The sequence below is a fragment of the Megachile rotundata genome, chromosome 5 (assembly GCF_050947335.1).
Source record: "Megachile rotundata isolate GNS110a chromosome 5, iyMegRotu1, whole genome shotgun sequence".
NCBI classification, from domain to species: Eukaryota; Metazoa; Arthropoda; class Insecta; order Hymenoptera; family Megachilidae; genus Megachile; species Megachile rotundata.
Genome location: NC_134987.1, coordinates 18,377,579 through 18,390,802, shown reverse-complemented (window position 1 = coordinate 18,390,802; position 13,224 = coordinate 18,377,579). Strand labels below are relative to the sequence as shown.

Genomic DNA, 13,224 nt, shown 5'->3' with positions numbered 1-13,224 from the left:
TGTGCCACCAGATTCCAGCCACAGTCGGAGGAAGACTAGCTCCAAGCAATTACGGAACTTACGGTGGATCGGGACACAGTCCACGTTACGACGAACCATACCCAGAAGAAGGTCCACCGCAAAGGTATTCTCAGTCTCAGCACGCTTCAGAATCTTCCGAGCCACTCTTCTACAATAGTAGACCAAGACACTATAAGGAATACAGGTATTTGACATTTACCGAGCCTTAAAACACAAATATACTACACACCGAATATAGTACGAACACGTTACAACGATACTTCTTCCTTTGATTAATTACTTCTGCTGTTCGATTACAACAAGTAGTTTCTTTCTCTCTCTATTTCTCCTTCTTCTTCTGCTGCTGCTGTTCAATTTTTAAATTATAACCCCGTTATACGATTCCAATATTGAGAGTCGAGGATCAACAGGGTCGTGCACGGAGTCGAATTGCTTCGAGTAATCTTAGCCGAATTTCGAATAAAGCGAAGATATTCATAAATCAATCATTTAAACATAAGTTCATAAAAAATTATTTAAAATTTGAGAGAAACATATGAACTTAAATTTTACTTGAAATCAATGTTTCAAATAAAAGTGCCTTTGACTCAAGAATTATCCCTTATTCATCAAACAATTTGCTTTCACTCAAAGTTTTCATTATAAGAAAACTTTTCATTACAATTTTCAGTATCTCCAAATATCTTCAATTTATTCGAAACTTTTGTCTCAAGATTATTTTAAAAAATACCCAACTGATGCTATAAACTTAATTTAAAAATACATGTACAACGTTGATCGTATCCAATTAAAAAGTCTTTGTTTTCTCTGCCTGAGAAGCAGAGTGCATTCGGAATCGATATAGAATAAATCGAATAAAGATACTTGTACGACCCTGATCGTATCGCGATGTGTCCGAAGAACAAATCGTTTATTGTTTGTTTTGTTTGCCTGATTTAGAAGACGGAAGCACACGTGGGATTACGAGGACAGGTACGAAACGAGTACCCCAACTGTCTCGTGAGAAAAATTCTACGACTTTTCATATTTCACATGTCCTTCATTTTGCTTTCTCATTAGCCCGTCACCGTTAGTTTCGAAATTTCACAGCACCGACAAACTGGACTTCATGCGCGACAACATTGCACACAGACACCCATAGCTGATCACGGAATAGCTCTAGTATCTCGACTTTTAATAGTTGTTAGTATCTTGTTTACGTTCCTTGACAAGCTGAACTCGTTAGGAGAAACGATGCGAAGGGAATTGTCGTAGGTTAGGATAATAGTTTGCGCTCAATGGGTTATGAAGAATGCGACGAGCATCCACAGGTAGTTGCATGGTGCAGTTAGTGGCGCTGCGATAGTCGGGTGATCGTTGAAAATGTCTTTTAACAAAGCGTATCGCTCGTTTTCCGGCGAACGTTGTCATTTCGCGCGGGTCATTTCATCTCCGCCTCTATCTACCGCGATTATTACGATTTCGCTTCATCGTTGTTCCGTGATTTCAGCCAAGACGGCTGGTACAGCGAGGGTTACGACTATCACGGCACGAGAGTCGACGAAACGAGGATCTACAGCGATACCGAGTACTATCCGACCACTACGAGCTCCTCCAGGCGAAGAGGTATGATATTACCCTGCTGTACGGACACGTATATCCCGGCTGTTTTCTCAACAAGAATGAATACGTGACTGCTTTTGTTCCACGTAAACGCGCCACGAAGCGCGTTGCTTTTCGCCCGCGTGTAAGAAACGTCTACGGAAGATTGTAACGTGCTTCTTTTTCTATTGTGCGCGTAAACAGGCCCTCATAGAAGACCGTCTTTGGAGAGACAGATGACTTTATACGACGACCACTCTTATTATACCGATGAATATAGCAGCGACGGGAGAGTAGGGAAAATGAGTGCCACGTATCCCGAATGCCAGACGGATATCAGATACAATGAGTACTACGATACCACCACGGGATACGGATATCAAGATGAAAGGTAAGTGTCTCCAATGTTATCGGCTGAACTAATGGGCTGCAACGTAGAATTTCCAACAATTATCGTCGAGGCGAATTTATGTCATTACGTTGTCGACTCAAATATTTCAACTGCGTCGAAATTATTTCTTGACGCAATTAAACGCTATAAATATCAGAAGATTTACAGAGACGCTTTTGTTGAGGGAAGCCTGCGTTGCGGTCGAGTGTACACTGGTCCTTCTCGCTTTAATTATTTAACCTCGAATATGTCAGTAGGTACGGTCAAGATGACGAGGACAGGCAATGGGACAGCGGAGGGAAATGGTACCTAGGAAGTAGTACCTATTACGAGAATAAAAGGAATAGGAAAACGCTTCCCCAGAGGCCTGCATCTAGTATCGGTATTCATCGACCTGACTATAGACCAACAGTTACCAGACAGCGCAGCTATGAATCGGAGGAACTGAATTACAGGTATTATCTTAATTTCCATTCGCATAAATATTAATGGAGTTGCAAACGAAACATGAGCGGTCGTGTTTGTGTCCGCAGTAGTCACAGTACTCGTCGTAGAAAACCGCTTCAACCGCAGCAACGACCGTCGTCCAGGCAAGAAGGGACGGGAAAGAAACTACCTCCGACACCAACAACGCCAAGCAACGTTATTATCAGCCGTAAGCTTGCCTCCTTACCTGCCACACCGAGCAGGCAACTGCCAAAGACTAGAACTCCTTCCGAGGAGAGCTACTACAAGTCTGACTACAACGAGGACTATAATTACGCTTATCGCAGCCAAGATAACTTACCTCAGGATACCTACATTGACAGTATATATAGCGAGCAAAGTGGTTACGACCAGATGCACGTGCCTGGCAAAACTCAATATGCCGAGGATAGTCAATATGGGTCCAGTTACACGCCCCAGGTCGATGACCATTACGGTCGTTCGTATCAAGAGCCACAGACACAGGATACGTACGATCAAACGTATTTACAGAACTCGTACAAGGACGAGTATCAAAAGCCTTACGTGGAACAAAACACTCAGGTTTATCAGGATACGTATCAGGACATGACATATCCGAACGCGAGCCAGCCGAACGATCAGTACGCTAGCCAGCCCAACGATCAATACAGGAAAACGAGCAGGGACATGATAATCGAAGATAATTATCAGGTGATGAGCTACGATAAGAACAACGTGCAGTATCAGGACAGGACGAAGGTTCATTCGTACAAGGAAGATACGTATCAGGAGCAATACGACGATTACAGCGTGTCCGTACCGGCGAGTGTATACGACCAAAACAACGTAACGAACACGTATAATCAGTATCAACAAGAGCAATACGATTCTCAGTACAATATAAATACGTCGACCGGTTATCAGAAGTCTTATCCGGACACGTACAATCAGGAGACCTACAACAGAGACGTCTACGATCAGGATACGTACAATCAGGACACTTATAATCAGGAATCTTACAAGCAGGAGCCATACAATCAGGAATCTTACAAGCAGGAGCCATACAATCAGGAATCTTACAAGCAGGAGCCATACAATCAGGATGCTTATAAACAGGACACCTACAAACAAGATACATACAAACAGGATGTCTACAAACAGGACGCTTACAAACAGGATGCTTACAAACAGGATGTCTACAAACAAGATGCTTACAAACAGGATACTTACAAACAGGATGCCTACAAGCAGGATGTTTATAAAGAGGACACTTACAATCAGGAAACCTACAACGAGGATACGTACAAACAGGAACCTTACAAGGAGGAGCCCTATAAGCAGGACACTTACAATCAAGATGGCTATATCCAGGACACATACAACCAAGAAACGTACAATCAGGGTACGTACAATCAAGAAACGTACGGTCAGGATACATACAGTCAAGACACCTACAACCAAGTACCCGTTACGTCGCAAAGCAATTACGAAGATGCCTACAGTAAACCGCAGAAAGACTACGTGGATTATCAGACACCGTACAGTAAAGAGGAGCCCGTTACAACGTACAAGAACGAGTACGAGGATCAGTACCAAGACTATCCCGATCAATACGAGGAGTCTTATCACGACTCCTATCAAGGGTCGTTCGAGGAGCGTTACAAAGACAGTCCATCGGGCAGCACGGAAAGGAGACCGAGCGAAGTTCCAGAATTGTCGGTGACAACACCGAGGGGTCAGACCAGAGCGAACGGCTACCAATCGAGCGAGTCTGACTATTACTACACGTCGCAGGAAAGTCAGGACGTGTCGTCGACGGGTGTACCCAGGAGGAAGAAGCTCGAGAAACGCGAAGCTAGTCCTCTAGTCCAACAGAACACCGATTCTTTGGAATCTAGAGACGACGAGCTGAAGGAGTCTATCGAAACTGCCGTGAGTTCGATCAGCAGCATACCGCAGAAAAAAGGAATCAGCGACTATTCGACGGCAGGCGATTCCAGTCCTGCTGCCCCTACTTTGGTCGAGTCCCCGCAAAGTACGGTGCAGCCTCCGACGACGATGGTCAATCACGTCACGTCCAATCACGTTACGACCAGCATGACGGTCACGGCGATGGTGCACACCACCACCACGGCGAACGGGAAACGCTTGACCAGGACCGAATCCTATCAGGAGGAGGTGATAGAGGACGAAGAGTACCCAGAGATCATTCCGAAGGAACCGCAGAGGAAAGATTCGCAATTGTCACATCAAAGCCAACTCAGTCAGCATTCTTCTCAGCACAGCCAACATTCTCAGAAACCGAAACTCACCAGAGGCGATTCGTATGCTTCCGATCATTACCCTGAAGAATCGTACAGCAGAAGAAGTTCGTACACGCAACCCACCAGAAAGGATTCCTTCTCTTCGACCACGCAGGAGAACTTCAAACCACATCTTGCTAGGACTGACTTTTATCAGAAGAGAGACTGCTTGGGGCAGAGCTTCTCTGGTCCTCAGCCGATCTCCAGAGCGGAGAGCTATCAGCGGGGATATTTCAAGGATCAGGAATCTATAGAGGAGCCGGAAGTCATCAGTAATGCAGTGAACGACGACTACAAGATGAGGGACGAGCCTCTTGAAAGGTACATTGAAATTCTTGGATGACCTTAGGTTTCAGTTCCTTTAAATCGATGTACTCTGTACGTACAGAAATGTCTGTATCTCTAGAGTCCTATGTCTACAAACTTTTATATTCTTAGACCTTTATAGTCCCATTGAAATAATGTTACTTTGAGTCCGATAAAAATGACATCCTTGTTAACTTGCAAATTAGTTACAATTATTAAGTAACAAGTTGATCCATGTATCTGATAATTAATTCGAATTATTTGTCTTTGAAGGTACGAACGAGGCGATGAAGCGATGCTTCGTAGCTCTCGAGAGGGCTCGTTGGTGGACACGTACAAAACGACACCGCCTATGTCTCACACCGAGAGTCCACGTGGTAAGTGTACTTTTCAATCTCCCTTCAATAATAACTTTAAATTATTAATAATAATTAATAATAATTTTAATCGTACATTTACAGGGAGTATAACGAAACAAGCGTCCTTAGAAGAAAGTGTTCAAATGGACACTCCACCAAGGAGTCCACCGGAACCACCACCTGACGAGGAGCTTCTCGAGATGGTCGGTGCAGCACCTGTGCCTACGCAGCTGAAGGAACGACCGGAAATGACAGCGAGACAACGATGGCATTGGGCGTACAACCAAATTGTCATGCAGCTACGGGTGAGTAATACCCGTTAAAATAACCCACGTTGAGCGATTGTAGGAATAGAAATCACCGCGTCGAAGTGGAACGAAAATAACTTTCCGTTTCATCGTTAGTCAACGACCTTACCGGCGACCTTCCGAAATATGCGCCGACGAATGCCAACCCGCATTTTATTAGTCCTTCGTCGATACAACTATGGCCTTGTCGATCATTACCTTCGCTGTGTACCGATTTGTCACGTGTACTTGTCACTTTACGTATTGCATCTACGGGTTCTGTATTCTATCGTGCGACGACATTCATCAATGTTTCATAAGGTCGTGCCGAGTTCGTTGACCTGCGACTGTGATGGAACATTTTTGATAGTTGCGTGTGGGTCGTTCGAGAACGATTGGAAGTGTAGGAAATATTGATTAGTGACAGGGATTTGTTACTGTACTAATTGATAGTTACAGTGGAAATGAATGTGGGTGGAGATATATTGAAACAGTTGATATTATGATTATATATATTGTATGTAGGTAGAACTTTTTAAAATTGTAGAAGGAGGTTCATTTATCAAAATTTTTTGGGTACATTTGTTTCGAAATTCCGAAGACTCAGAGTTCTAAGATTCAGAAATTGTTTCAGACAAAGATTAAAAAAATTCTGAAGCCCTGAGTTCTAAAGTAAAGTTGAAATATTTCAAAGTTCTGAGGTGTCGACAATTTTAAAGTGAAACTGTATGACAATTAAAAAATTTCCCAATCTTTCAAACTTGTCAAACTCATGAAGTCCAAAAGTTCCAAACTTCTAAACTATTAGAGGTCCAAGATTCCAAACCTGGACTTACAATCCCTAAATTAAAAATTTTTAAGTCCAAGAATCCCAAATTAAAAAAACGTAATAAAATAATTAGTTAAACAACCGATAAAAGTAGCAATTGAAATTGAAATTCGCCAGGATCGCAACGGAACATCGGAACGCAAATGTAACGCACATACCAGAAAGCAGAAACGGCGAACACATAAATTACGAGCAATATGCCGCGATATCGCGTTGGAAACAATAGTCGTCGCGTTATCTTCGCCGGCTATTGTAAACGTACAATGAATGTTCATTAACGGGAAGAAATACGAGATTATGTAGACGAACACGCTTACACATACATAGAATGACAGGATACGATAGCGAGTGCAATAATGTTTATTTCCCCATTCGCGCGAACACGCGAGAAGCTTGAAAAAGATTTTGAAATTAAGCCTCGAAAGGAGACTCCGGGTGAAATAAAGTGTGCGTTTACCCGGCTGTCTTGTTACCTTGAAAATACGTCGCTCGTCAGAGTCACGAGCGTGGATTAACAGGCGGTGACACGAAACTTCCATTAACGCAACCTTGTCGCCCGATCGTGGCGCCCTAAGTACGCACCTGGCGCGCTCCTGGGAGTCGGACTTCTGATATCGTGTACTGGATCGTTCAAAAATGGATAATCGTTCTTTACTGTTATACTCTTTTCGGTGGAGAAATTTTTTGGTTAATACGTTTGGGGATTTGGAAGTTGGAATTTTAGAAATTTGGGAATTTGGGAATTTGGGAATTTGGGAATTTGGGAATTTGGGAATTTGGGAATTCGGGAATTCGGGAATTTGAGAATTTGGGAATTTAGGAATTTGGGAATTTGGGAATTTGGGAATTTGGGAATTTGGAAATTTAGGAATTTGGAAATTTAGGAATTTGGGAATTTGGGAATTTGGGAATTTGGGAATTTGGGAATTTGGGAATTTGGGAATTTGGGAATTTGGGAATTTGGAAATTGGGAATTTGGAAATTGGAGATCTTGAAATTCGGGGTATGAAAAATTTGGAGAACTTAGGAATTTGGGGGATTGAGAATTTCAGAACTTAGCAATTTTGGGGCAAGCTGAATTTGGAGAATATAGAAATTGGGGGGCGCAGAAATTTGAAATGTTGGAAATTCGGAAATTTGTGCATTTGGAAAATTGGAGATTTGGGAATTTAGGAATTGGGGACACTGGAAATTTGAAAATATGGCGATTGTGGAACAAGTTGAATTTGGAGAGCTTAGAAATTGGGGGGTGTGGAAATTTGGAGTGCTGGAAATTCGAAAATTTGTGAGTCAGAATTTGGCGATTTTGGAATAAAATAAAAGAGAATTTATAAATTCGTAACTTTGTGAATTTAGCAATGACTAAAAAATTGATCTGCCAAAGCTCAATGAATTAATTTTGAAACAGTCTGTACATAGAGAGAGAAATTCTAGCACAATGGAAAATGTAAATTCGCATAGCCAACACAGAGAGGGCGAAGTTGTCCGATTGCGACAGGATTGTTTGCTCTCGTAAGTCCAGCTCTGAAAATTGCACCGGAATCAGCCAGGTTTGAATTGATGCAGTTGAACTGGCTGCGAATATACAATTTGCATTTCCTCCGAATCGATCACGAAGATGCAAAACATTTGCGTCAATGTTGCGCTTGTACTCGCGTTCGTCGGAACTGCGTTTAATCAAAGATTTAATTGTACAATCGAGACCGGTGTAATTTCGTTTTGGATAGCTGGTATGCGATAATTTAGACGCGTAAAATGTTCCAGCTGTTGAGAATACGGTTTGATGAACGTGAAATGCAGTTAACCCCTTCGTTGTGGTTCTCTCTTTGTGTAGGCGATATTTGATGAACGATTCGTTTATTAATTAAAATCATGGTGGTCAAATTATGTTGGGATGCAGATTTCTGTAATTTATAGTTTTAATTGTGTGTCCGAGATATTTTTATAATGTTATAGTATATTATTTTTATAATGATAAATTTTGTAATTATTTTTACAATGCAGTATAATATAAAATAATAAGGTAATGCAATAAGATCATCGTTCATGTTACGAAGGATTCTTTCATTTATCTAATTTTAATTGAAATATGTATGCATTCTCGAAGTAAATTAAACTGAACGAACCTTTCATGGACGTACATAAAATTCCGCAGCGCTTTACGTACTTCCGCGTCAACTTCGATCCCAATCTCGTCGCTTTAGAAAAAGACCATAGCAGCTTGTAACGTTATTCGATTAATTCACAGTCAGACCCCTTTGTAATGGATTGAATACATTTGAATGCATTTGTACGTAACACCTATGGGAGCAATTGTAGATCAAAAGCTTGACAGAGACGATAATTGAAATTTCACGTAACTTCATAGAAGTGAAATTACTTCCACGTATTACGCCGCCTACTTCAGCCGAGCATTACTCATTTCCACATACCTATATCGGAAGAACCATCGAGCACAATTATTACTCGGGATATAACTAAAACTGATTTAAAGATCAATACCGTAAGAATAATCTACGTCTTACGACAAATATATTCCTTTTCAAGACAGCCACTTTTATTAAAAATTCATAGACCTCACTCTCCATTTTATCTCTCAATTTGAAACGAGTAAATTATTTATATTACATTAAAAATGGAGTAAATTATTCATACTACTTCTAATATTAATATTCGGGGGTTTTTCGAAAGTCTCGAGTGCAACGAACGATGCTCGAGATTAGTTCACGAATATCCAGCTACCCCCGTATATTTTTCAACTGCAAGTAACAAGGATCGTTTATCCGAAAAGCTCAGGGCGATACGGGGCTTTTTGCCGGCTGTAACCGTTTGACTGAAGCGATTTGCAAGAGCTCAGAGATGTCAGCGTCCGTTACCGTCATATCTATATTCCTTATTCGCTGCGATCCGCTGCAACGGCTTTCGCGTGTAAAAACGTTTTTATCCCTGATCGCTTCCAGACTCGACGAATCACGTGGCATTACCTTACGTCTGATAAATTCCCTTACCACCAGTGTTTCACTATTCTCATAAAAATGCTCTTTCCACCTCCGGGTTCCAGTTGAATCACTTTTGTTCAGCTGCTTTTTTGCGCCACTCGCATCGCTGATCTTCGCGATTTTCTTTCTCGCAGAAAAATGGACCTCCATCGTTCGATAAATTTCTTACGTACGTTCGTTTATTTTCGTAAAACTCTTACGTTGCCTTGATGGAGGGTAAAGATTAGAGCATATTTTATTGACTATTGTGAACAAAAGGGTTAATTTATGTGTGAATTGTATTTTTATGAGATTGGAGGATTTAAGAAGTTGGATTATGGGAATTTAAACAATCAGAGTTTTAAAAGTTTTGAGGTCAGGAAATTGTACAGGTAGCTCATTTGAGAATTTAGAAATTTGCTACATTGTTGACTTTAAAAGTGCTGCTGAAAATTTGAGGGCCGAGTCTGTGTGTCTATATAACATTTTGCACAACGCAATAACATCACGCGAGTGGTCCATGCAACCGACCACTCACCAAAGGACCATCCATTACATAGATTGCAAAATATTTCCAGCGCAAAAAAAATTGCTGACCTCACCATAACTAAAAAAACGCGTGCGTCTTCGTAAAACTTAGGGCGACGATATCGATGTAGGCCAAACCGCAATCGGAAACCCGTATGTCGGGTGGGCAGCGGTGCAGAGTTAGTGGTATCACCTTCGCCGTCAAGGTTTTCCCTCCCGCCATTTGGTTATCATCGTAGCTACTTGTCATTACGAACGAACTCGTTCGTCAGTATCGTATTAGTTCACCGGACGTCGAGTACGATACAGAGGAAAAAATCCGAGTCTGCTTCGGAAATGAATTTTATTGTCAGATTTTCGAGTACGAAGCGCGTGAAGGGATCCGCAGGCAGGCCGAGGAGAAAGCAGTGAAAGCCACGTTATCGATCGTTATTAGGCTTTTATTAGACGGAAGTGTTGTCGATAGCTCCCGCAAAGGGTACATCTACACGGGGGGTCGTGTTAACTTAAGTGAAAATATCACCAAGAGGTCCGTCAGTCAGGGGCTGACCACCTCCTTTGCCTTAATTCCCGCATCTGTCGGAGAGTCTGCTCGCGTTGTTCTTCGGAGCAGGATGTTTTCTGCTAGCCAAGTATCATTTTTATCTTGCGTGTAAGAGACGAGTAGTTAACCTGTGATCTGTGTGGACCATGGAACTGTTTAGTTGTATCTTTGATGAAAGTGAACTGGTGTGCGGTGTTTAATCATCCGAATGTTGCCCGACGAAGAAATTTCTCGCAAAATTTATCGTATACGGAAGGCGCGCTACAAATTGTAGCTTCCGAGGCTCGATAACGGTTCACCGGAAGGGCTAAAACTGTAGACCGGACGCGGCTGTATCGCTGCCTTCCGTCTGGCCACGGCTGTGACTTTCGTGGAATTCCGCACAGATTATTGACCATTCCCTATATTTTTTATAACCGTTTACTGATACTTGGTCAATTTCGGACGTAACAAGTTGTCGATCCACCGTTTTGATACTTTGACAAGATGGAGACTCGCGAGAGGTCCACAGAGTGGGCCCTGCTGTTCCCTCTGAAGGTTGGTTTATTCGCGATGAAGTCTTCCTTGTCCTCCAAAAGCGTGAACCGCGAGAAAGAAAGAATCGCGAAGAAGAATCAACAGTTGCAGCCGAGAATTCGGCGAGGATCGTCCCTGTCGGATTTAGACAAGCTTCAAAGCAAACCTATTTTACCAGACGTGGTGAGATCGACGGAAAAATGTTCCGAGTCTCTCCCCCATTCGCCAGCGTTGTCAAGAACGAATCTACAGCTAGGGAATATGTACGTCAGAGGCAGCATAGGGGATCTGATGAACATGAAGAAGTATGGCGCGTCCACGTGGAGCGTGAGGAGCGAAAGTTTGATCGCCAAAGCGGTGCCGTTGAGCACGGTCACCCCTAGGCAGAGTCCGCCTCTCGAAAAGAGCGTCGAGGACCTCGAAGATGAACTCGAAGAGGACGACTTCCACGTCCCGGGCAAGCCCCTAACTTGCGCTCAAAGAACGCAGAGGCTCAGTAAACTCATCAAGAAACAGAGACGCATGATGGTATTCAGTCCCCGAACCCTGAAGCGAGATCTCGTAAGTTCGGTAAACACGCGGAACGAAACGCATTTAAGTTTTAATTGCTATAACTCTTGCGACTTGCGAAAATATCTCCGTGTGAATGTACAATTATTTTTCAGTTATACGAGTGATCGAAGAGTTTGGTAATTTAACATTTTTGCACTTGTGGTATTGTTGGAAGCTGCTGTAGGATTTTATTTTAAATTACGAGCTATTGATTATGGAGAAACTAGGACAAATTGTAGTTTCTAAAGCGAATTTCATTAAAAAACATAGCGAATACATTTTTAATGTTGAAATTTGATTTTGTGACATATTTCGTATAGCATAAAATATGAATTTTTTGCGCAATCTCGTGCGAGCAGATTCGCTCTTTTTATCGTCGTAAATCGTCCGTTTTATGGAAACCAGTTACCAGATTATACGTCGCGTTTCATTCCATTTCTTTTTCTTTATCAATTACGAGCAGACTCTCGTTACGGTGCATCTGTAGAATTTTTAAGTTAACTGCGATAAAGTTTTTCAGCTTAAAAGTTCAGTTTCTAAAGCAAATGATTTCTCAATTCCTCAATATCTTAATTTCTCAATACCCAATTTTAAATTTCCTATCCTGTTATGACTTTCCTACCTTACTCACAGTTTCCGTAATATACGATCAATGTTTCACGCGTCGAAAGAGACAGTGTACGCACCGGATTTAAAGAATAAGGGTATCGAGCGTGGATAATGGAAGCGAGAGGAGCTAAACCTTCAAACGTCTCGTTAAACTTGAAACGGGTTCTGCAGTCGTGGCGAGAGACACTTACGGGGGTTGAAATATTCATGGTACATTTGCCCCTTTCCCTTTGGTAGGCTGTTCTATCGGCAGGTGGCCTGCATTCGCTCCACAGCATTCATCGTTGTGGCTGTTGTTTCGGCAAGGCTTCTTATCTCTCGAGAAAGGCTCGTATTTTGCACCGTTATATCAACGAATTAACTGTTGGAAATCTGTTTTTGCCGTGCATGTTACGCTATTATCAGGGTTGCATTTTAAAGAGAAAGTTGGAAGTTTAGTCGAGAGTTAGAAGATGTTGCATTATATTTTGAAGGTATTTCTTCGAACTCTGTTTTGAAAGGAAACTTTGTATTCTATAAAATTTCCAGTGTTCTCTTATTCGTTTATAGAATATTATAATACAAGTTATTATGTAAATATGATTAACAATTTATATATAATAAGTGATCTATCGGTACAGGTATAAATACAAGTGTATAAGTAATTTACAAATTGATTTAAAAGAGTAAATCTACTCGGCGACGTATGCAAATGACATATGTAAATTCTAGATCGAAAGGGTTTAAAAATCGTTGAAAGACAGTAGAACAATTTTCGATTCAGTATTCCCGGGTTCCGTCTGCCTATGAAAGTCCACTTGAAACTTATCCATAGGCAAGTGGAACCACAACGAGAGAACAGATGGAAAGTTTAAGCCACTCTTTCGAGTGTTTTTAACGTTACATCGCGGGCCATAGAATACAGAATAAGAGGATCCCTCCTCCGCGAGCTAGGTTTCTTCAGTTTTTGAGCAGGATGCCTGGAATCCCGAAG

At 41.8% G+C, this 13,224-nt stretch overlaps 1 protein-coding gene across 8 annotated transcripts in view; it reads left to right on the top strand.

The window, feature by feature from the left end:
- The window catches only part of unc-13, a 300,331-nt gene that overhangs the window by 83,642 nt on the left and 203,465 nt on the right, over positions 1-13,224 (top strand). For 6 of the 8 annotated variants that reach the window (XM_076531755.1, XM_076531753.1, XM_076531754.1 and 3 more), the window contains 8 exons: positions 12-205; positions 961-993; positions 1,511-1,626; positions 1,807-1,993; positions 2,248-2,448; positions 2,527-5,064; positions 5,323-5,426; positions 5,511-5,713. In XM_076531755.1, the coding sequence (XP_076387870.1) occupies positions 12-205; positions 961-993; positions 1,511-1,626; positions 1,807-1,993; positions 2,248-2,448; positions 2,527-5,064; positions 5,323-5,426; positions 5,511-5,713 (3,576 nt within the window). The remainder of the gene's footprint in view (positions 1-11; positions 206-960; positions 994-1,510; positions 1,627-1,806; positions 1,994-2,247; positions 2,449-2,526; positions 5,065-5,322; positions 5,427-5,510; positions 5,714-13,224) is intronic. The other 2 variants (XM_076531751.1, XM_076531752.1) reach the window with 2 other exon arrangements.